At 41.0% G+C, this 24,632-nt stretch overlaps 1 protein-coding gene across 1 annotated transcript; it reads left to right on the top strand.

Annotated features, from left to right (window-relative positions):
• Nucleotides 1–6,167: 6,167 nt before the first annotated feature.
• Nucleotides 6,168–12,795, top strand: LOC148759190 (optineurin-like). Its single transcript, XM_088802407.1, has 3 exons — nt 6,168–6,339; nt 7,004–7,207; nt 11,116–12,795. Exons 1-3 carry the CDS (start codon nt 6,174–6,176, stop codon nt 11,193–11,195), a joined length of 450 nt encoding a protein of 149 aa, XP_088658533.1. The 5' UTR covers nt 6,168–6,173; the 3' UTR covers nt 11,196–12,795.
• Nucleotides 12,796–24,632: the final 11,837 nt, after the last annotated feature.

The following is a 24,632-nucleotide window of genomic DNA, read 5'->3' as shown; positions in this document are numbered from 1 at the left end:
TATATACACAATGGAATACTATTCAGCAGTAAGAAAAGATGATATAGGAACATTTGTGACAACATGGATGGATCTTGAGAGAGTAATGCTGAGCGAAACAAGTCAGACAGAAAAAGCAGAGAACCATGTGATTTCACTGATATGTGGTATATAAAACAAAAACAACAAAAGAACAAGACAAACAAATGAGAAACAGAAACTCATAGACACAGACAATAGTTTAGTGGTTGCCAGAGGGTAAGGGGGGCGGAGGGTGGGGGGTGGGAGATGAGGGTAAGGGGGATCGAATATATGGTGATGGAAGGAGAACTGACTCTGGGTGATGAACACACAATGGGATTTATAGATGATGTAATACAGAATTGTACACCTGAAATCTATGTTATTTTACTAACAATTGTCACCCCAATAAATTTAATTAAAAAAAAAAAAAAAAAAAAAAGAATGCGAAAACCTCAATTACTTTTGCACCAACCTAATAGTAATATAAAAAACAGTACTGATTTTCAAGGTAAGTTTTAAAAGTTGAATTTAAGAATCTGGAAGTGAATGCCGTAGAACTGTAGTAAAACTCATAATACTAGCGTGTGGGTTTGTCACCTACACAGCAGGAAGTGTTTCATTAGTGTTAGACTTTAAAATACCTTCTTAAACTATATTTTCATATCATTTCAACAAACATTTCCTGAGGGCCTGCTGTGTGCCAGTATCTGGGAAGAATGAAATAGAGACCATGGCCTAAGTTGGACAGGAAGATGGACGGGCATGGGGTGAACACTTTGCAGAAAAGGACCAGGGAGGTGGAACACAGGTGGAACGCGCTATTGGGTACACAGAGGAAAGGACGGGACATCTCCTTGAGCTGGACATTGAACTGTCCAGTGGCTGTTTGTCAGGGCAAAAGGGGGCCATTCATTTCAAGCACAGGGCAGAACACAGATACAAGGGCGTAGAAGCAAGAGTGCAGGGAACTGTGAGCTCTGTAATGTCCTCTGGGTGTGAGTGGCATGGCGACAGGAGATGATATTGGTGATTAAGTGACAGACAGATCCTGAAAGGCCCTATTTGTCTCTCAGGAAGGAGCTGGACCTCTGTCTTGTATGGGAAGGGTTTTAAGCAGCCAGATGAGCTCATGTTGGGGAAAGAAACAGTGGGCTGAGAGGGAAAGATCTGAGAGTCAGACTGTGTAGGAGGCTATGAAATTTCATTCAGCAAGTATTTGTTGGACCCCCAAATATACCAGGTAATGTTCTAGGTGCTGTGGACAAAATAGGCAGAAATCCTGTACTCTGTAGAGTGCAACGTTGATATCTATAGTCCAGACAATACAAGAAGGGTCTGACCTAAGCTGGCGAGGATGGAGAGGGGGCAGAAGTGACAGCCTTTGGTGACCCATTAGTGACCCATTAGACTTAGAGGAAGAGGAAATGGGAAGAATCAAACACAACTCCCAGGTTTCTGCCTGGATGATGAGGTGAAATCTATTTCCATTTTCCGTATATTAGCCAATTACAAAATCAGAATACCATTTCTGGCATAAAAGATGAGCGTTGTTTTTATCCCCCTAGAAGGATACGTAGTTAGAGTTATTTCCCCAGGATGGGGATGGGTTTAGTTGATGCAGTCTTGGAATGTTGTAGTTACACAACAGCCTAGCCAACTGTCCCCCCGTGTCTTTCCTTAAGGAAAGAAGAGTCTGTGAGACTGTGCCTTTCTGGGACTTTGTTCCATCCTCAAGTTTACACCTTAGGTCTCTCTGTCTGGTCCCCAAAAGAAGGTTTGCAGCCAAAGACGGGTATGATATCTCACAGGAGATACAACCTAAGCCAGGCGGAACCGAGTGGGGACCCCCAATGAGCTGCCTTAGAAAAATATGGGAAGGGGCCTTGCCTCCCCTTCCCCCTGCCTGGGAAAAGCTGTTGCCGGCTCTGGCTTTTCCCTGGCACCTGTTTGTGAGAGAAGTTACAAAAACAATAAAGATCAGTTCTCTCCACTTAGCTCAAGGGCACTGTTACAAAATAACCTTAATTAGGACATTGTGGGACCTTGTGCTTCAGCTGTTGACTGACAAGGGGTGATTGAGATAAATGTTTTTCTGTTATGATGTGTGAGTTTCAGAGACTGTGTAAGAAACAAGGTTGGTTTCTCTTGTTTTTGTATACCTATTCAATAAAAAACCCCAGTAGGCCTTATTCTGGGCTCCAGTCCCCTGAGACTGAGAGACCCCTGGCCTTCAGAGAGATTTAACTGCATTAAGTCTCTGTTTGTTTCTTTCTTAAAAACTTAACCCAAACCGCCCCTTCTCGCACTCTCACTGCCCCTGTTGCGCTGGATGCGACAGAATGTCACTCAGCTTCCTTGTGAACCCAAACCGGAATTTGCCAATAACCAGCTTTTGTCTCCGATCACCAAATAGGTTTTCACTGTTTAAAATTTCTTCATTCACATGGGGACTGAACCTATGAATACTTAATCAGCAAATTTGGAGAATCAACCACAACAGTGTAGGGTTAGACTTATTCTGTATTATTGTGCTTCCCGGAAAATAAGACCTAGCCGGACAATTAGCTCTAAAGCGTCTTGTGGAGCAAAAATTAATATAAGACAGGTATTATGTTAGATAAGACTGGGTCTTATAGTAAAATAAGACCGGGTCTTATATTAATTTTTGCTCCGCAAGATGCATTAGAGTTGATTGCCCGGCCAGGTTTTATTTTTGGGGAAACAACGGTATTCCCACTGGTCCAATGTCTAGTGGGTGGAAGTCAGTATAAGGCAGATTTAAGTTCAATACAAAATGACTTTCTGACAATCAGAACCATCCTGTAATATAATGGGCAGTTGCCTGCTAAGGTCATTGCTCATAGTTTCTGTCATTGATGTCATTTACGCCTGGTCTATATGACCATCTGCTGCAAAAGCCAGACAAGACTTATTTTTTCTTATTTTTCTTTTGTTCAAGACCAGGGTTAAATGTCTGATCCGCCATCTTGGGCCTCCAGAGCCAGAATAAGGAGTTGGACTGGATCATTTTAAAGCCCAACTCAGGGATGAGATTTAAGCTCATGCCTACAAAGTCAAGCCATTGCTATAACTACAAGTAGTTAAGCAATTCCAGAGTTTATTATTCTGGAGTTAAGAATGATAAAAATATATAATCGGGAATTCAAATAGTGGATCTGGGAATAAAATCCCCGAGATTTTGCTTTTGATCTTTGGACCTTCTATGTAGCTCTCTTTCTTCCTCATCAGGGAAATCTTGACAAATCCCGTGTTAAATTAATTCAGCATTCTGTAGTTAAATATCACCTTTGCTTGTGAATGACACATTTCAGATCCACATTAGTTGGACTTTTATGGAAAAATCTGGAATCAGGTAGAACCTTGGAATAAATGGCTTAGTGCCAATTTCCATAACCTTTGAAGATGTGTTCAAGGATGTATAATACATCTCTGTTTCATTGAAAGTAGCTCAAGGTGTTGTCAAAAACAGGGTAAGTACTCAGCTTCTTCTAAGTGGCATTCTAGCAAGAGACTTTTCACATATGCACTGTACTGTGATAATTCATAATGAGGCCCCTTGAAATATTCTAAAATCATAAAGTTCTCTTTGAGTCACCACAAGTCAGTTAAATTGCTGTTAGTAATATTTTGGTACTAATTTACATGCTTATCATTTTGGTATTTACATACTTATATTCAGCATACAGGCTAACTGTTTATTTACTGTGACATCTGCATTACCAAATAAGTTTTCCTAACAGTGCTGAATAGCAAAGGCTTTACTATAACTAGGATAGGCATGTGTATTATTAGTGTGAGAGGGTGGCATGGCCCTGAGGCTGTTAGGGTGCATGTGTTGAATGGTATGGGTTGGACTGTGACCTTATTAGAAGCTTAAGAACACTTTTTGAGCTGAAAAGTACTGTAATGACCATTTGCTAGATAAGTCACATTTGCTAACCATCACAAGAGGTCAGGTGACATCTGGAGGTCACACATCTGGTTATTGGCACCCAGTGTTTATTCTACTGTCTCCCTTAGTATAACCCTATTTTTTTCCTGGTGTCCTTATAAAATCTGGGCAACCTGGAAAAGTGAGAAGCACCAATGTAATAATTAGAACCTGTTTAACTTCTTTGTGGTGTGTCTGAAGACTTGGTAGAGGCATAAAGGATAGTCAAAGAGGACAAATATCTGGGTGGTTTTCTTTCCTCCCTCTCTCCTCCCCTCTCCTTTCCTTCTCTTTCCCCTCTCTTGGAAAAACTATTAAGGAGAAATGTGTGCATATAATAAAATGGAACGAAACACATTTGTGGATACCTGCTTAGGTACTGTTTCAAAAAATCTGTAAAATATTTCCATTTACTTTTTCGAAGTGTAGTGTAATCACCGAATACCTGAGGAAATTTAATGTGGACAAGTAAATGATACACGTTACAAGGATTTTATCTTTCGGTCTATTACCTAGAATTTTAGTATTCCTCTGCAAAATTGATGGGAACACCGATACTAAGTAGAAACCCATTTTATGAAATGTTAGCACCAACATCATTCTGTATAAAACTGAATTTTATAGAGAGCCAGAAACTGGCTTTATTCAAATTATTTTTGTCCAGATTATTTTATTGTGGAAAACAAAAGCAGTTCGTTCTCGTCCCCTGATACTATCAGAGAGCACACGTCAGCAGTATCCTCTTTGCTAAACGAATTGGGATATGGGGCACATTGGTGACTTCAACGGCTCACACTTGAATATTGTACTTTATCAGTGTTTTTTTACTTCCCAACATTGCCATCTTCATTAAAGAATCTCATGAGAATGCCTTTCCTTGTGCTAGCTGCCCTAGGGAGACGTCACACAGGTGACACTGTTGGGGGCCTGCTGTCCCATCAGTAGTAGCTCCATCTCTGATTTCCTACAAGTACCTTTAGACCAAAGGCAGGTCGCCGGTCTCCTGGTTCCAGGGGACCCCCAGAGAGCCCAGGTGCCGCCTCCTGTTGGATCGGGAGGAAGTACCGCCCTGCATTAGTGTGTTTGGTTGCCTTTTCTTGTATGGGCACTGGGAGAGCACTCTTAGTCGTGATGATGCAGTGAGACATCAGAGAGTGGACTTCTCTCTCCTCGTCTTCACTGACTGCAGGGTTTCGTGAAAAGGCTTATCATCTTCTTCATGAAATGTGTAAAAGTAAATGTTTGCCTGTAGCATGTAGCCAGTCATGAGAAGAGAGTTCTGTTTGCCCAGGTGATAGGCCCTACAGAAGTGGAGTTGGGATACACTTGTCTCTTATTGACGTCGGCTTTGCCCCCGCTAGAGGTTAATGGTATGCTTAAAACAGTCTCAGAACATGCAATAACTAGGCGAGATTTCTTAGTCTTTTTAGTGTGCTTTGCAAAATGATCCAATATTGAAGCCTAAATATTCAGTCATCCCTTTATGGTCCTATAGGTCTGGGTTTGGAGTCATCCTTGATACTTGGGTGTGCCTCTTCGTAAGTGACCTTGGAAGAGCTATAAAACCTCAGTGAACTCAGCTCTGTCACCTGTAAAATAAATATAATTGAGTTCCCGTGAGGATTAGAACTGACCTGTCTGATGCAGTGATTTCGGACATAGTGAGCATCCGAAATGTGTCAGTTCTCCCTTTCTTCTTTGCCAAAAATACAAGAAATAAAATATGGAGATTAACAGCTTATTGAAATATACTTAACATACCATGCAATTCACCCACAATATGGAGACTCGAATGGAATGATTTGCATGGGAAAATCAGCTTATTGATGCTTTGCCCATATCCACAGATATACATATATTTACATACATACATATATATATATATATGGAAATCCTCTTGAATGACTCTTGCTAAGATTCCTGATCATCATGATGCCCTTTTGCCCTTTTTTCCCTCCTCCATTTCCCAGCTCCTCACTGTACCCCTTTACACACCCATATGCACAGGCATCCAAGTGCACACACATACACACTGAGCTAGGATAGCCTTTGTTTAAAAGAGTCAAAAAATATTCAAAATATGATGGGAGGGAAAGTAGGCAACTTTTGGAATACATATTAGCAATTGCTAGTGGATTTGGGGGGATTCATGGGGAGCCCTTGCAGAGGACGGACAGCTATATTTTCTGTTTGTAACTTTTCCATAGGATCTGTTGCCATGTCCCACCAACAGCTTAACTGCCTAACTGAAAAGGGGGACAGCCCCAACGAAACCACAGGAAATGGACCCCCCAATCTGGCTCACCCAAACCTGGGCACATTCACCCCAGAGGAGCTGCTGCGGCAAATGAAGGAGCTGCTGATGGAGAACCATCAGATGAAAGGTAAGCAACACCTGGCCCCCGTGTTTCTCCATTCACCCTGGACCTTCCTGAACATAATACCCTTTGTGATAAGGCTTGTTGGTGAACTCCCTGCTCTCTGTCTGGTTCCCTGGGGGCAGAAAGAGCACAGAATTAAGCTATCAGTAAGGCTAAAGCTGCTTTCATTGTTTACTTTTGGGTGAAGGTAAGAATAAAAAGTATTTTATGTGTCTCAGGGAAATGGCATAATGACATTTAGTTAATTTGAAAGGAAACAGAACGAAAGAAGGCTGCTATTATTGTAGAGTTAGTCCTAAATATCATTACTTTGTTAAGAGGAAGCATTCTAATATCTCAAGCCATGGCTTTTGGCAGGACCTGTGTTTGAATCTGGTTAGTCTTTGTAGTTATACACAGGTACTTGTGCTATATGGAGGTACCCAAATCAATTTTATTTTCTTGAGTCTTATGAGGACTAGAAATACCCTTAGACCCGCTGGTCCTGTCTGAAAACAAAAGCCCCTCATCTTGCTACAGTCTTCTTCTGGCTGACCCTTAGGCCCAGGCCCAACATGGCATCTTTAGATCCAGAGCCTCCTGGTGAAGGGGTCTGAGGGGCAGTGAGATTCATGAAGTCAGGTTCAGTCCCCTGGTGTGTGACACCCTCACTCTGAACCCCATACAGAAGCCATGAAGCTAAATAACCAAGCTATGAAAGGACGATTTGAGGAGCTTTCAGCCTGGACAGAGAAACGGAAAGAAGAACGCCTGTTATTTGAGATCCAGAGCAAAGAAGCCAAAGAACGCCTAATGGCCTTGAGTCATGAAAATGAAAAATTGAAGGAAGAACTTGGAAAACTAAAAGGGGAAAACAGAAATGTCATTCCAGGTGAGCAGACTGATTGGCTGTGATTTTATTTTACTAATATTTGTAGTATCTTATTTGTAGAACCTTATTTGTCTGGACTTCTAGATCAAAGCCTTTCATGGTTCAGGTTAGACAGATGTTTTGCATTACCTTGAAAGAAGTGTTCTTGCTGAGAAGATTGGTTGCAGTTTTAAGGGCCATGAATAATCACTGTTGGGGGAAAGAAATTTGTAAAGCTTTGACCGTATTGATTATAGTCAAAAGAATGTTGCAGTTATAAACTAACATTTTGTATTCATTACAGACAGTGCAGAAGGACTTCTACCTAGAACCATCCAAGTGTGTTTTTAGTGTGTGTCTGTGATATAAAATTGCATTTTAAGAAATCTGTTACTCAGAAGTGTTACTTGTTGACCTTGTCCTTCCCCTCTGTCTAAGATAGATTCATCACTTTTCATTGTACATTTACTTCTGAAAGATGGTTTAAGAAATGTCATATTGTGAAAGAATATTATACAGGGTTGCCGTGTTTTCATTGACCCAAAGAACCTGGGAAATATGCTCACAGCCAAGAGTGGGTATCAAAGATGTTAGTGAAAAACAAAGCAGAGCAGATGTGCAGCCTCTGCCTGGTTGCTCGCGCTCACTGGGTATTATTTGTTTACATGGACACAACTGCTGTTCATTTTCTTCCAAACCTGGATCTTAACTCTTTGGAGGACAGAGCACTGGGTTGATTCAGGGAGGACGTAACTCCAGATATCAGTGATCTTTCTTGAGACTTCACCTTGAACTTTGATGATCTCTAATTCCTTGAATGGGTAAAGAATGTGAACAGAGAAATAAAATGGAAAGAAAGTAATGAAAAGGGGATGGTATAGAATAATCTAAAGAATGAAAAGTTGTTTAGAAAAGTATCAGTTGGTATCAGTGATCTACTCATCAACTCGTGCTCGTGAGACAATGGAAACATTGAGCTTTAATACATTCATGTTAGTGTTGGAAATGTTTCACTGTGGATAAGGCTTACCACATCTGATGCTTCAACGTGTCTTCCAGTTGGAAGAGCATTAAGTCACGTTTGGGGGGAAATCGCTCATTGTCTGAATGTTTTTGAGGTGTAATACTCTGAAGAAATGATTACACCTGGGACATATGAGTAATTTTCTATTCTCTGGAAGAAAATGTCTTATATGGTTTTCCTCCCTTGGCTTTTGGGAGGTGAACTGACAGTTGGCTTCAGCCGGCTGGGACCTAGCACATTGAAGCCAAAAAGGAAGCTTCCAGAAGCAGTTTGAGATTGTCTGCCTGGAGGTTTTCTTACAGATCCCAGCATTGGAAGAAGTTGAGATGAGAAGTTGAAACTGTGGACAGCTTGTGTCAGTGTAGGCGATCTGTCGAAGTGAGCTACAAGCAGGACTCAGAAACGAGTCCTTGGGACACAAGACTTGGGTATTTGCGACAATGAGATACTTGGGGCTCTTTAATACCCTTGGTCATCAGCCTTCTCCCCCCCAAACTGTGCCTCCCGGGCTGACCCCTTGCCTCCCTTGAGGTGGTTTTTAGGTGGTTTTGAGGTTAGGCGGTCATCTTCCTCACTTAGTAAAGCTCTCAAGGCCTGGGACTTGTCTCACTCATGCTGGCCCATGTTTGCCACTGTTCCCACAGGGGGGAATCCCCCCTCAGCATCAGGGCTTCTCAAGTGTTTTGTCCTACACAGGGAAGAGAGTTGGAAATTTCCTCTAGAGATCTGCCTTCCAATCCTCAGGGTGAGGCAGAGGCATTAATGGTTCTGTTTGATTTAACTGAATTATACTCTATATAATGTCCCTACAGAGTAGTTTTTAAATTTTAATTGCAGACTGCTAGGCGAAGGTCGTTAGATAGGCTTTTCTTCTTGGATTATAGAATGGGATATCAACTGGGCACGTTGCTAGGACAGTAGGATGGAGATATTATCTAAATACAGAGAAAGACAGAGAAGTTGCTGTGTTTCACCAAGTCAATGGTAAGTGACTAAAAGTGAGGACAGTGTGACAAATGGTGGAATTGGGGCTGAGATCCTAGAAAATAAACCATGGGAGTTCTAGTCCAGGAAGTCAGTGAACAGACTCTCGGGGGTAAAATAGAGAGACATTTAAAGTGTTAGAGTACAAGGTGTCTATGGCCAAACAAATAGATTCATATTTTCTCAAAGGCATTTAAGAGATGCTCAGAATTGTGAAAAAGAAAATTAACCTGACAGTCGGAGGTTCTAGTGTCACGGCCTTATAGCCCTGGTCCTCAGACACTTGTTTAAAACTTCATTCCAGGAACATTCTTTTATAAGGAGACAGAAAAGTCAAATAAAGCTCTAAGCCTCTTCCTTTTTAAAAAAAATAAAACTCTATTTCCTACCTTCCTGCCAAGGTAGTTTTGAAAAATCCATTCCATAAAATGTTTTCTGACAGATCAGGTGGGTAAATGTGAAGATTCCTAATGATCCTATGTAGTCTTGCCTTCATCTGTTTGCTTCCTGCTTCCAGGCTCTGTGGTACCTTTCCTTGTATGTTTTCCTTCCTTTACATGTACGTTTCTTTGGTGTGAGTCATTACTAAGAGAGATGGCACAGGCTCTTAATCTTTCCTTGCAGACCTGACTCTTCCGTTTCACAAGGAGTTGCTTTGCTCAAAGTCCTGTGCTAGTTTCCCAGCAAGGAAATGCTGCAAATGAAGGAAGAGCATGATCTCGATGGTAGGAGGGGCACCTCCCTGCTGCAAGCTAATACCCGTCCATCAGTTTTTAACATTTCATGGACGAGCTGGTTTATGTTCCAGGCACATGCCCTTCTGATACTTTTTGGTTCCACTGCGAACCTTTGGGCCTGGTTACCATCCCTTAGGAAAGCTGTCACAGAGAGGGGTATGTGTGCGGTGCATGTCAGTTTTCTGATGTGTTGCCTCCTCTGACAATCTCAAGTGTACATATTTCTGGTGGTGCCATGCCCTCAAGAGTAGTGAAGGTTTCCTGAGGAGGAAATCAGAGAGGCCGAGAAGGTCAGAGCTGGAAGAGACCAGAGACCCTGTGTGCCATGTCTTTCTTTCTAACTCAAGTAAACTGAGGCCAAGACATTAAGTGAATGTGCTCATGGCATCACGTACACTGATTAGCTGAGTGTGGAGTCGAGTCTGTTCTCCCTGCTCCCAAGTAAAACCTTGCCTCTAAACAGGGTCTTTCTTCCGATTTTGTCGTATGCAGTGATTGCATCTGGCTGAACACAACACGTACTTGATGTATTGGTGAAATATTAATGTTTATAGAGCCTGAAATTTAATTTTTTTTTGAGCTTTCATACCAGCCTCTGAACTTTCAGTTTGCTTATTTCTCACCAGACTTACGTTTAGCATCTTAAAGCACCAATCCAGAGTATTATAGTATCCAGACTATATATCTGGGAGAATTTTGGACCTTTCATTGTGTTTTGCTATTACTGTACCAAGTGATATCCTTGATGCTTTGGCTTCTAAGTGGACATGACAGGTATGGGGAGCGAGGGGGTGGGTGTGCACTTGTGGAGTAAAATAAAAAAGCAAGAGGTTGAATTTTGGCAGCATTTTATCCTTATTTTCTGATATTCTGGACTAAAATTTGCAAGTCTACCATTGCCAAGGTCTGGTTGGTTATTTTCATAATATCAGATTATTCCAGCATGCTGAGGAAGCCTTTCTTTCATGAGGTTATTTTAATTTGCTATTATTTGAATACAGTAAAATGATATGAAAATGTTATGTCAAAATAAATTGCCAAGGACAAGCTGGAATATTCTGTTGTAAAGCATAGGTGACAAAGATGTTGAAAAACTGCCTTCCCAGTGGGTGTGGAGCACTTGAGTTTGAAAGCCAGGTTCTTAGTTTGATTAGTTAATTTGCTTTGTTCCTCGTCATTTCCAGGACCCCACTGGGGACCCCAAGGCAGTAGCAGAACAGGAAATGGAACAGCTAAAGACCCAGGTGGCGCGCCTTCAAGCTGAAAAGGCAGATCTGCTGGGCATTGTGTCTGAATTACAACTCAAGCTGAACTCAAAAGCACTCTGAAGACTCCTTTGTTGAAATTAGGATGGCTGTAAGTGTTTTGGCTTTGGTTTTGTTTTAAGCAAATTACAAAACCTCACCTGGACAGTTGATACAAATACCACCATTTCTTTTCAACACAGAGGAGCCAAGTAGTGGGAAAATTTCAGTGTAGCAAAGATAAATTGGCTCTTATTTCTTAAGTATCACATAATGCTTGTAAGGGTGATCATTGCTGAAATGGAAAAATATCGACTACCTTTTATGACAAAAGAGATCGTCCTTCTTTTTTCCAGTATGTCCTGACAACCGGCCTTCTCAGTATTTAACAACCGGTAAGTCAGTGAGTAGTTGCCAAGACTAATGTTTTCTACGTGGGTATCAGGTTGACGAGTTCCTCCTAACTAAGGTAGGGCTGAAACCTAGAACTAAAATCCCTGATACCTGAACATCCTGGCTTGATTTACATACTATGTAAGATATGATGAAAGCACATCCCAAGACTCAGCATGTGTTTTTCTCAAAGAAGTAAGTTAATCTTCATTTTCAATAATCACAAGAAATAGGGGTGTAGACAGTATAAAATTTATTCTGAAAAAATTAGGTGGTTTGTGGGGAGAGGGAACAGTAGATTTGTCTTTCTTTCATTGTTTGTCAAGTTTAATATGTCACGTAATTTGTGTTTTCTAAACAAACTTAAACTGACAGCCAGTAAGGAGAGGGGAAGTGTGTAAGAAGTGTGACCCAGGAGAATTGAGAAGCAGCAAGGAAATTCAACCCGAATTGGAAAATTCGCCCTAGAAAATGAAAATAAGCTGTAGTTCAAATGTAGGTCAAAACACTGTGGATGAGTGAGTGGTATGACAAAGGCTCTCCTTCAACCCTGCACCAAATGGCTCCTAACCCACTTACTTGCTGAGCCAGGAACTGAGCCTGTGCACCAGTGAAGTCTGGCAATTTCTAAGATACCAATATTGTTTGTTTTACTTTTTATCACCACTAAGTTCTTTTTTAAAAACCAGTTTTGCTGTCACACAGTTTAAGATTCGGTTGTTCCACAACTCTGTATAGAAAAACTGCAGCTCCTGGGCCACGCCCCACCTGCTTTTCCTGCTTCCCCAGATAACAACTTTCAACAAATTTAGCTGGTTCTTTCCATATTTACCTCCACATATCAGGCTTAAATTGCCACTTAAAATATCCCCCCTGTTTTCAACATAGTTTATTGATCTCCCACTATGAAGGATGAATATTTAACTGTCTTTCATCCCCATCATCGTCATCACACACACATGCTAGACTCACTAAGATAAAAAGAGAGAAGACACTAATTAACAAAATCAGAAATGAAAAAGGGGAAGTTATCATGGGTGCAAATAGAAAGGATCATCCGAGAATACTATGAAAGACTATATGCCACCAAATCCAATAACCTAGAAGAAATGGACAAGTTCTTACATACATACATATAGCCTTCCTAGGCTGAACCATGAAGAACTGGAAAATCTAAACAGACAGATCACCAGTAACGAAATTGAACCAGTCTTCCAAAACCTTCCCAAAAACAAAAGTCCGGGACCAGATGGCTTCACCAGTGAATTCTACCAAACCTTCAAAGAGGATCTAATACCAATCCTGCTCAAACTCTTCCAAAAAATTGAAGAAGAGACAGTACTCCCTAACTCATTTTATGTGGCCAACTTTACCCTGATACCAACACCTGGTAAGGACAACACAAAAAAGAAAAGTACAGACCAATATCTCTGATGAATACAGATGCAAAAATCCTAAAACAAAATTCTAGCAAATTGAATGCAACAATGCATTAAAAAGATTATCCATCACAACCAAGCAGGGTTCATCCCAGGGGCACAAAGATGGTTCAACATCTGCAAATCCATCAACGTGCTACATCACATAAACAAAATAAAGGACAAAAATCATATGATTATATCAATTGATGCAGAAAAAGCATTTGACAAGATACAACATCCATGTATGATTAAAACACTTAATAAAATAGGTATAGAAGGAAAATACTTGTACTTAATAAAGGCTATGTATGACAAACCCTCATCTAATCTCATAATTAATGGTGAAAAACTGAAGCCCTTTGCTCTACGTTCAGGAACACGACAGGGCTGTCCCCTATCACCTCTGCTTTTCAACATAGTGTTGGAAGTCCTTGCCAGAACAATCAGGCAAGAGAAAGAAATGAAAGGTATCCAAATTGGGAATGAAGAAGTTAAATTATCACTCTTTGCAGATGACATGATGCTATATATAGAAAACCCTAAAGACTCCCCCAAAAAGCTATTAGAAATAATCAACGAATATGGTAAAGCTGCCGGCTACAAAATCAACGTACAAAAGTCCATTGCATTCCTATATACTATCAATGAAATCTCAGAAAAAGAAATGCAAAAAACAATTCCTTTTGCAATTGCAGCAAAAAGAATAAAATACCTAGGAATAAACTTAACCAAGGATGTGAAAGACCTATATGCTGAAAACTACAAGACATTTTTAAAAGAAATTGAAGAAGACTCAAAGAAATGGAAAGACATTCTGCGTTCCTGGATTGGAAGAATCAACATAGTTAAAATGGCCATATTACCCAAATCAATATACGGATTTAATGTAATCCCCATCAAAATCCCAATGGCATTTTTTAAAGAAATAGAACAAAAAAATTAATCAGATTTGCTTGGAACCACAATAGGCCCCGAATAGCCAAAGCAATCTTAAGAAAAAAGAACAATGCTGGAAGTATCACAATCCATGACTTCAGCTTGTACTACAGGGCAACAATAATAAAACAGCATGGTATTGGCAGAAAAACAGACACGTAGACCAATGGAATAGAATTGAGAACCCAGAAATAAAACCACATAAATATGGACAGATAATTTTTGAGAAAGAAGCAAAAATACAATGGAGAAAAGGTAGCCTCTTCAATAAATGGTGCTGGCAGAATTGGAAAGCCACGTGCAAAAGAATGAAACTGGACTGCTATCTGTCACCGTGTACCAAAATTAATTCAAAATGGATCAAAGACTTAAGCATAAGACCTGAAACAATAAACTGCATGGAAGAAAACATCGGCACTAAACTTATGGACCTTGGTTTCACAGAGCATTTTATGAATTTGACTCCAAAGGCAAGGGAAGTAAAAGCTAAAATAAATGAATGGGACTATATGAAACTTAAAAGCTTCTGCACAGTAAAAGAAACCATCGACAAAATAAAGAGGCAACCAACTGAATGGGAGAAGATTTTTGCAAACAGTGCCTCCGATAAGGGGCTAATATCCAAAATATTCAAGGAACTCATGCAACTCAACAACAAAAAACAAAAAAACAAAAAGTAAGAGAAGATTACAGACAGCATTATCGAATTAAGACTTTTTTTGTTGAAAAAAAATGCAGTGATCATCTCATTAAACATTCACAGTGTGAGATGTGATTTCTCCTTAACCTTGGGAATCAATTCTTCTTGGAAAGCAATTCAAATTACCATGAAACATTTGTAGCTGACTGAGGCCTAAGTTACTCAAGATGAGTTACTTGTAACTCCCTACAACTTCTTAAGAAATTATGGAGAGTTAAAATGGGGAACAGATGAGAGACTATCAACTGAGAGGTGACTTGTAGTCATTTTATAGAAGAAAGTTTTGAAACAATCATTCAAGAAATAGTAGAAAATCAAGTGCAGATATGTGGCAAAGTCGATGACAATAAAGGATGCATTTTTGAGACTCCTGGTGCTTTTATGTTTGTTCTTCATTCTGAGTAATTCAAGGTTCCACATTCTAAGACTCTGCTACAGTATCGATGACATTTTATTGCAACTGAATTTATTTCAAAAGTTGATACTGGTTTGGGGTTAGCCTATTGTCAGTCGACTTCCTTCGTAACCAAATTATACTATCTTACTCGTTCAGAATGATGATCGCACAGCAAAACTGGAAACTGCATCTTCAGAATGTCTCCATCTGTGGGGTGGCCAGTTGGCTCAATGGTTAGAGCATCGTGCTCATAACACCAAGGTTGCCGGTTCGATTCCCGCATGGGTCAGTGAGCTGGACCCTCCATAACTAGTAGATTGAAGAGAACGATTTCACTTGGAGCTGAGCTGCGCATCGCACAACTAGATTGGAAACAATTACTTGACATGGAGCTGATGGGTCCTGGAAAAAACACTGTTCCCCAATTGTTAAACAAATTTTGTTTTAAACAGTTTGTTTAAAAAGGATGTCTACAACTTGTTGAAGAAAATCAATCTTAACAGGAGTTATTATCTATAAAGGAGTACAAAAGTCATGTGAAAAACTAGAGAATAAAAAGAAGTGGAGATAAAAATTATTAAACCTCAAAATTCATATAGTCACGAATGAGGTGGAAAAGCGTGAAGCAGAACACTAAAAATTCTGGGATATTGAAGACTGTGCAAGGCACGATGTACTGGAAAAAAAATTTTAAATTTATTTTTACAGGTTAATTCATTGATTTTTAACATGCCTTAATTCATTTCACTGCAAATTACATTTTTGATATACATATTGTATGTCATTCCTCTACTCCCGTTAAGAGCAGTTACATTTTTATTTTTAGATTTTGGGAACTAAGGTGGTATTTGCTTCTCTTTTTTAATATTTCAGTTCCCATCATTATTATCACTCAGTTAATCTGTGAGAATCATTCTTTCTGGAAAATCATTTTATTTTTAAGACCAGTTGATATAAAACGAGACTATTAGGTAGTAAATAAAAAGGGTGGTTTAAAAATTGCACCATACTCTTAGATTATTAAGTCATATTGTTCAATTTGTAAAATTTAAAATTAATTCCCTTTTTGGAACAGTCAGATGAGATGATTCAAAATATTTTCATAATTCTGATTTATTTCAATCCATATTGATGATGATGAATATTTTAAACTTCAGGTTTTTTCACATTTAAATTGCCTTCCGAATCATTTAATGCAAACAAACAATATAATTCACATGACAAATTTTTAAAAAATTTTCTTCTCAACAGATTCAAAATAAGCATGATAAAACTCAGAAAACTTCCTTCACACAACTGAAGGAAGAGACCCTCAGGTCAGTTCATAACATCTGCCTTTTGCTGTGCTCACCTTTCATAATCCTTTCCCATTGAGAATGAGCAGGATCTGTCCCTTGCCTCTAACGCTCAGAATGTGGCAAAAAGTAAAGGAATTTTGCACATGTAAGTAACTCAGATCATTGTGAGTCAATCAAAAGGGGAATGAATCTGAGTGAGCCTGATTTCATCAGCTGAAAACCTTTAAAAGAAGAAGAGCCCTGCTCTGGGAAGTGAGAGGTTCCCCTGGCTGCCTCCTGAAGTCTCAGCCATCCTGAGTGAGCGCACATGGCCACGAACCGTGAAGGGCTCTGACATAGGCTGAATGCTCATGTCATGTCCCCCTGACATTCATAGGTGAAGTCCTGATGCCCCACGTGAAAGTCTTTGGAAACAGAGCCTTTGGGAGATGATTAGGTCGTGAGGATGGAGCTCTCATGAATGGGACGAGTGCCCTTATAAAAGGCCTAAGAGAGAGCCCTTGCCCCTCTGCCATGTGTCACAGCAAGAAGACCGGTGTCCATGGACCAGGAAGTGGGCCCTCACCAGACACTGAATGTGCAAATGCCTTGGTCTTGTATCATGCAGGGAGTCACACGGGGTCTCAGCCCCCCTCCCCACATAAGAACGGAGGACATGGTGAGGCCAAAAAGGAACACCCATGGAGCCATAGCTAAGGGAGTCATACCACTATAGTCTCACTGGCGGCTGGGTTGGAGACACAGGAAGCAGGAACCACGCTATCCGCAACCTGCCATCCACATATCTCTGCCAAACAATCTCACTTGCTAGCAATCCTCTTCTCTGCAATCTGCAATCCACACTACATCTGTGGGGACAGAGCCAGGAGTGCAGTTTCCAGGCTCTCGGCCTCACGTGGAAAGGTGCTGGCTCAGGTAGTAAATGGCCATCAACTGTGATTGCATGGCCATCAGCTGTGGCTAGTTGGCCATCAGCTGTACCCAGTGAGCCATTGGCCACTAATATAACTGCTGTGGCTACGCTAGCAGCAAATGGGGGCTAGCAAGAAGATGGTGGCTGAAGGAGCAAGAGCGGATTGCAGTTAGCACGGCAGATTGCAGCTAGCAAGAGGAAGTCGGTCAGTTGGCAGAAAAGCGGACAGCAGGTTGCACGTCGTGTGAATCAAGCCACCAGAGACTATAGTGGTATGACTCCCCTACCTATGGCTCCGTGGGTGTTCTTTTTTGGCATAGCCACTTCCTGCGTTCTTATGTGGGGAGCGGGAGCAGAGACCCTGCAGGCTGCCCCGCACGACAACATCCCTTAGAATTTTCATCAGTGAGAAATGCCTGGTGGTGAATCTCTGTTTTTATTTTGTCTGAGTGTTGGCACATATTTTCACTTCGTAGAGAATTCCACGTTGGTAGTTAGTGTCTTTGATGATATGGAAGATGACATTCTGTTGCACTTTGGCTTCCATAATTGCTGTTGAGTAATTGGTTCTCCAACTGTTCGTTTTTTGAACATAATCTATTCCACACCCTGCCCCTGTCCCCACAATCTTTGGTTGCTTTTAAGGTTTTATTCTTTGCTTTGGTTCATGAATCAGGAACAAAGTAATATTCAGAGATTGGAGCTATTGTAGTGCCAGGCCATTGGGATTCATGCCCTGACAAGTTTGCAATGGCCTATTTGTGCCCCGTGATCGTGGAGACTTTTGTTTTCTTTCTGACCTCCCATGACCCCTGCAAACGCTTTCCGTCTTAGGCTGTGTATTTTGACCTTGGTGACCACTGTAATTCCTGGCCACACTGAGCCTGGGGAAGTGGTGGTCATTATGCAGCCAGATGCTGTGACACGTGCTGGTCTTTCCTGCTGGTGTTCGTTCACGGTGCCCAGAGGGCTGGCTTTAGAATTTGGATGACTGCAGTTTTATCTTGAACTGCACTCCTGTTTAACAAGCTTCACTGGGTCTCTGCAGACGGTGTGCCATCGGGGCCTAGGTAACAAGTGCAGCCGGAGCATGGATTCACTTATAAGGACAGGAGGATAATTATTGCTGCTTTTACAATCTGAATTTTCAACCACGTGTGCAGGCCAGACATTTAGTGCAATAAATTCCGTGAGTGATGCAAACAACTAGTGTATAAGTTAGCTTTAAACTGTGAATACAGGTTGTTCCCTTTTGGTGGTGTTTTGAACTGAAAGAACACGCAAGGGGGCAATGTCTGGAGGGGCCGACCCATGGGTATATCAACAGGCTTTTAAGAGTCACTCCCCACTTTGTAGTTTCAAGTTGGCTCTAGATTTGTTTATTTAGATACACACTGATCATTGATGTGACATCTGAGACTGAAAGTATGGCTTTGACCATAGAAAGGTAGTAGAATTTTATTAACAACAAAGAAAAAGATCTGAGCCTTATTATGAAAACAAAAAGCACACATTTTCTTGGTTTGAAGGATAATAGAAAATCACCTCAATGAAGCTTCCATAGCCCGATGCCCCCAAAAGCAATTCAGAAAGCCCATGCCTGGAGGGTTCATCCTCAAGGAATCAGCTGTTCTTAGGAGGACACACTAAAAGTGTGCTTCAGCCTTGTTATAAGAATAGGTGCAATAGAATAATAACAGAGTAAAGAAATTCAGGTTGATTTCGCTGGAGGAAGTGAAAGGTTTCCTCATGATAATGGTTGAAATTTGGAGGGTCAGACTCAATAGATGTGAGAGGGAATTGAGCTCCATAGGTCAGGGGAGTGAGATGTGGGTGGTCTACCTGCTGTCACAGAGGGTTTCAGGAAAGGGGTGGTGCTTTCATTGTTACTAGATCAGAAAGGTGACTGGGCCCCAGCAAGTTAGAGGGGAGGAGAGGCAGGATGCCTGCTGAGTGGAGTTCCAATTCTCCTCTCCCCGACTCCCTGACAACCTTTAATACTCTTTTTTTCTGCAGAAGATTTGTCTCTTCTGGACATTTCACGTATATGGAACCATACAGGGTGTGGCTTTTTATGACTAGATGATTTCCCTTAGCATCGTGTTTTCAATTTGTATCCTTATTGTAATGTGTAGCATTACAGATTCCTTAGAACAGCTGAATAATATTCCACTGTGTGCATATACTGCATTTGTCTATCCATTTGTCAGTTGATGGGCATGGATTGTTTTTCCATTTGGGCACTATGACACATAATGATGGTATGAACATGGGCGTGAGATGCTAATTGATGTTCAGGGTCGTGATCATAGACCCCAAACAAGCGTCTTGGTTGACCAGCACACTAGTAAAGTGTGTGTGTGTTTGTGTGTGTGTGTGTGTGTGTGTATGTGTGTGTGTGTGTGTATATATACATATATATATAAATAATACTTCTGAGTCTCTATTATGTCCTTTGATTACACTAAATACTGGGTTTTGGAACATAATTATGATTGGGATAACCATACTAGGAGTTGGGGATTGTTTGTTTTTCTAAAAATGTGTAAGTGTGGAAAACAATTGTCATGCAGTTGTTTTGAATCAAAACTTGTTTGAATCATAAAGCTCCTGAGCTGCTTAGCAGTGAACACACACAGTTGCAAGGCCCTGAACTGCACCCACTCCTGGCTGCAGCTGCCATAGGGATGCAGACATGGACAGTTCATCTGATTGAAACTGGCACGATGAGAAGTCCAGGAGAATGGTTTTAGACTCTTAAGTTAGCATTTGGGACTTTAATTTCTTTGGATTGATAATGCACTAATTAGTACGGAAGGACAGTTCTTACAACAAATATTTCTTCACTATGGTAAATGTATATACCACAGTTGTATGCCGGTGACACCTCATTGAGTAATCTTTTGAGGATGTTAGAGAAACAGAGACCCTCATTGGGAATACATTTTTTAAAAGTAGCACAAGATAACTCGTCTATTCAGAAGGAAGGGCAGACATACAGGAAATGGTCGTTATATTATCACTTATCTTCCAAGACAGAAAGTTTTGTTTGCTGTTGGATTTAGTAAGCAGCTAGATTACAGAAACATTAAAATGTCAAATAAAAATTCCCTGTTTTTTCTCCCTTAGCTGAATCTTTGCTGCTGCTATTGCCAGTGTGTGCCGATGGTGCTTAGAATGTGGCCCTTCAGTGTTTTCTCCTTGGGCCAAGGTGGAGGATAAACTTGGCAGCTCTTCCAGGGTAGGTTTTGCACTCTGTACCTCCAAGAAGCTGGGAAACAGGCTGGCAACCTAGTATGCCCTTTCTGTTCCCTGAACTGCCCACACTAAGTGGGGATTTCCAGAATTCCCCCCATTTGCTGCTGCTGTGCATATGTTCTGCAAAGTGAGTTAGTTTTTCATTCCTGGTGTAGTAACTTAATTTGATGCAAGGTTTGTGATAGGAGATTGGACCTGTTTCTAGCTTCAGCATGGAAGACCTGCTCCTCACTCCTCTCTCTCTCTCTCTCTCTCTCTCTCTCTCTCTCTCTCTCTCTCACTCTCTCTCTCTCTCTTTCTTTCTAGAGTGGTCTGACTCCTTTTATTTATATTCACACAAAATAGGGTCTTAAGCAGGTCAGCATTCAAAAATTATGTGGTTAAGAATTAAACCAAACCAACCCAGAAAGTCCTAAAACTATAAATGACATTTGAGATACAGAGAATAAGGCAGAAATGGAATAGCAGATTTTGATCCAGAACACACACAAACCTTCCAGTAAACTGGAAGGGCAGGACCCAGCAGCATAGGCTGGAAACAGTGCCAGCTGAAGTTTTGTGCCACCTTTCTAGCCAGGTTCCTAGACGAGCTGGAGAGGTGAGTCCCTACCTTCCCCCAGAGAACTCTAGAGAACACTTGTTTCTACCTTCCCAACCCCGGGCAAAGCCCCCCCACTCACCTGTGTCTCCTTTTTCAATTCACTTAACTCACTTGTGATTTCAAGAATCTCTACTAACATGGCCATGTAGTATCTAGTTTTATAAATATTTCAGCCTCTTCTTTAAAAATGTGCCTGACATATTCAGTCAATGAATGGCACCATGCCAGGTACTGAGGAAGAAGAATGGCACACATATTAAATGTGAGATCTAGATTTTTGAAGAAAGAGAAAAATTCTATGATAAAATCCTATCTAAGCCATCCAATTCTGGCAGTTTGGGGAAGCTCACCTAATTTTCTTTTTCTTTTTTTAAAAATAATTTTTAAAAAATTTTTTGTTTTATTGGGTAATATTGGGGAACAGTGTGTTTCTCCAGGGCCCATCAGTTCCAAGTGATTGTCCTTCAATCTAGTTGTGGAGGGTGCAGTTCAGCTCCAAGTCCAGTGGCTGTTTCATTGCAGGGGGTGCAGCCACCATCCCATGCGGGAATGGAACCAGCAATCTTGTTGTTGAGAGCTCACTCTCTAACCAACTGAGCCATCCAGCCGCCCCTCTGGAGGAAGCTCAGTGGCAGCTCATTGTCTTCAATCTAGTTGTGGAGGGCACAACTCACTGGCGCGTGTGGGAATCGAACCGGCAACCGTGTTGTTCAGAGCTTGTGCTCTAACCAGCTGAGCCATCTGCCTCCACCACATAATTTTCTTTTTCTTTTTTCAAAAACGATCACATAAAATGATGCACAATCAGGGCGCGACATTCTGCCTGGCATATGGTGAGTGGACAACAAATGGTGGCTTCTATGGTTATTACTCTTTTATTTTGCTCAGCCACATACAATCATTGCACAGTATTTTACCCTTATCTACTGTAATACGTTCTCACTCTCTCATTTTCTCTTCCTTCCCTGACTCTCTCCTTCTTCATCTTTTTCTCTCTGTCCTTGTTGTGGCCAACTCCACAACCATCCTCCAAGTCCTCTCCTACTTTTATTGCCATCCTTTCAATCAATAATTTCCTCAGGCAATTAGTGCCAACGGGTATGTTTATTTTTAATTCCTGTAGAGTAAGGAAGTGTTTCCTATTAAATGTAGATGTACATTATCAAGTTTAAATATAAATCATTAAATCACTATATCAATTTAGACTAAGAGGTCTGGTCTGACAGTATGAATGCATATCACCCAAATATCATCGCTTATGGGGAGATTCCTCTAATCTTCAAGAACTGATCTGCCTGTGGTGTAGCCGACTGAGTCTAGAACGTAGAGAAAGGACTGCTTCTGCTTCCATGGCACCATTTTGTAATCACAGCAAGGATGGATATGACTCAGCTCTTGGCATTTTCCTTCAGTCTCCTCTACAAAATGTGGGCCATTTGGGTGGCATCTTGGCTCCTGTTGATCTCATTTCTTTGATCAATCCAGAAATTTCTGGTAAGAAGGCGTTTGACATCTCCTCCTACAGCACTGTTTTCTGGAAGTGAACCTGCACTTACACGGTCTCAAAACTCAAGTGACATCCTGTTTCTGGGGCTCTGGAGCGTCTCTCAAAGACATTTGCTGTTAATGCCTCAAAAGATGATTTAGAGCTCATTTTCCATGAAAGTATTCCTTAGCACCGGAAATTAAGGTCTGCCTCCGATTCGAAAATCAAATTATAACCACAGAAACATTTTTTTCAGGAAATTGGAATTTCCTGGTTGAAAGGAGTCTGATGTCAAGGAAGTATCTGCACATTAACAGTATTTTAAGGGAGGAACAAGGAGGCTCCACATGGTTGTTGCAGAACATAGGGTAACAGTTATTCCAACTGGGCCTGGTTCGGCCATGAGTCTTTAATGTGTGTTAAAAAAATGTGAGATAAAGTTTTTATTTTTAATTCTCCATAACTACAAGATGGCCTCAGTTTCCCATTTTTAAAAATTTGTCACATTGCTTTTTCAACTTTGACATTTTCTCTTTTTAAGATTACAAGCTGTAGGGTGAGAGTTGGTTATAACCTTCCCTCAAATATGGAGTCACACTCTATAAAACTAGGGTCACTGCATTAAATAATAACCCACAAGTGGAATAAGTTTTCTGATTTGCATTACTTGTACAAAGGCTTCAATTTGGGAGGCATGACGCTAACGAATAAAGTGGATGCTGCAGTAATTTTACTCACGAATGTTCGATTACAGGGTAAGTTTCAAATTCAGAACCACATATAGTGGCCCTTTGATTAACCTTTTCTCACAAAGACTCCTCAGATTTCTTTTTTTGTGAAAAGGAAAGAGCAACACGACTCCAGTTATTCACAGGCCACGCAGTAAGAAACAATAAATACTAGGAATTTATTGGCAAGCTTTGGATCAGGCTTTATGTGTTTGTTAGCAGATTTCGAATGCATTTCTGAAATTGGATGGCCAAGGCCAATTATCAAAACAGATTGCATCTCACTGCCCTCCTGCTGGCTTTTCTAGTTATCCTACAAATGGAATTTAGATTTCTCCAATTGACTACAAAATAGCATTTGGCCAAATATTTATGATCACATTTTCTGTGGTCTGGTTTTAAAACAAATCAAAATTGTGAAATCCTTTTGTGTCAGTTTTGTCATTCTGAAACTGACCCCTGATAGTGAGTTTGGGACAATGCCTGAAAATGATGAGATGACATCAGATTAAGCATGTTTGTTATAATGTTATTTTTCTGCTTAATTTACAGGTGTTAGAATATGTGGTCCAAAGGACTTAGAAATGCATTTCTCATTCAGCTGAATAATCCACAGGTGGCGTGGCTTCCAGGGCTGCTGGATTCTGGCCCCCACCTGCTGGACTCCTCCCACTATATCAAGTCTCTCCTTCCGTCCTTCCCAGCTTAGACAGGTCTTTTCCTCAACGGCCAATCCCTCCACTTGTGTTTTGGATCCCATCTTCCTGTTCTTTCTCTAGGTCTTTACAGTAGCAACAGCCTGTTCTCTATTTCGTAACTTTAGTCTGTACTTCCAACTGAATCCTCGCTTTAGCTTTTAAATATGTTCAAGAGTCTCCCATTAAAAGTGAGTATTCTTGGCGCTCTCACACTGCCCCCGCTACCCTACTATATCCCTCCCCTCCACCTCCAAACTCCTTCAAAACTTATTAGGACTCACAGCATCCACTGCCTCACCACCCACTTACTGCCTAACCCGTTTCCATCTCGCCTCCGCCTATTGTCAACACCTTTCAGTGAAGTCACCAGTTACGTCCCTGCAGTAAAATCCAGTGCACACTGTCCAGGCCTCATTCTCCTTGAGGTCTTAGCATCATTCAGGGCAGCGGGTCACTGGCTTCCTTTCGAACCATTCTCTCTTTCCTTGCCTTCTATGACCCAGCCCTCACCTTGTTTCCTCACTTCCTCTCTGGCTACCTCTCGGTCCCATCTGCAGACGTGTATCCCGCTTCCCAGCCACTGAATTTACTCTTTGCTCTGGGTTATCTCACCTATGCCCAAAGTTTA

This window comes from Rhinolophus sinicus, chromosome 1, assembly GCF_057876585.1.
Source record: "Rhinolophus sinicus isolate RSI-liver-muscle chromosome 1, RSI-T2T, whole genome shotgun sequence".
In the NCBI taxonomy this organism is placed as follows: domain Eukaryota; kingdom Metazoa; phylum Chordata; class Mammalia; order Chiroptera; family Rhinolophidae; genus Rhinolophus; species Rhinolophus sinicus.
This window is presented reverse-complemented; position numbering and strand designations above follow the sequence as displayed.

Bases quoted from the DNA above. Each gene is read 5' to 3' on its own strand.
- LOC148759190 (XM_088802407.1), top strand. From the start codon at position 6,174: ATGTCCCACCAACAGCTTAACTGCCTAACTGAAAAGGGGGACAGCCCC. The intron at 6,340-7,003 runs GTAAGCAACACC...AACCCCATACAG, and splicing joins GGAGAACCATCAGATGAAAG to AAGCCATGAAGCTAAATAAC. The intron at 7,208-11,115 runs GTGAGCAGACTG...CGTCATTTCCAG, and splicing joins AAACAGAAATGTCATTCCAG to GACCCCACTGGGGACCCCAA.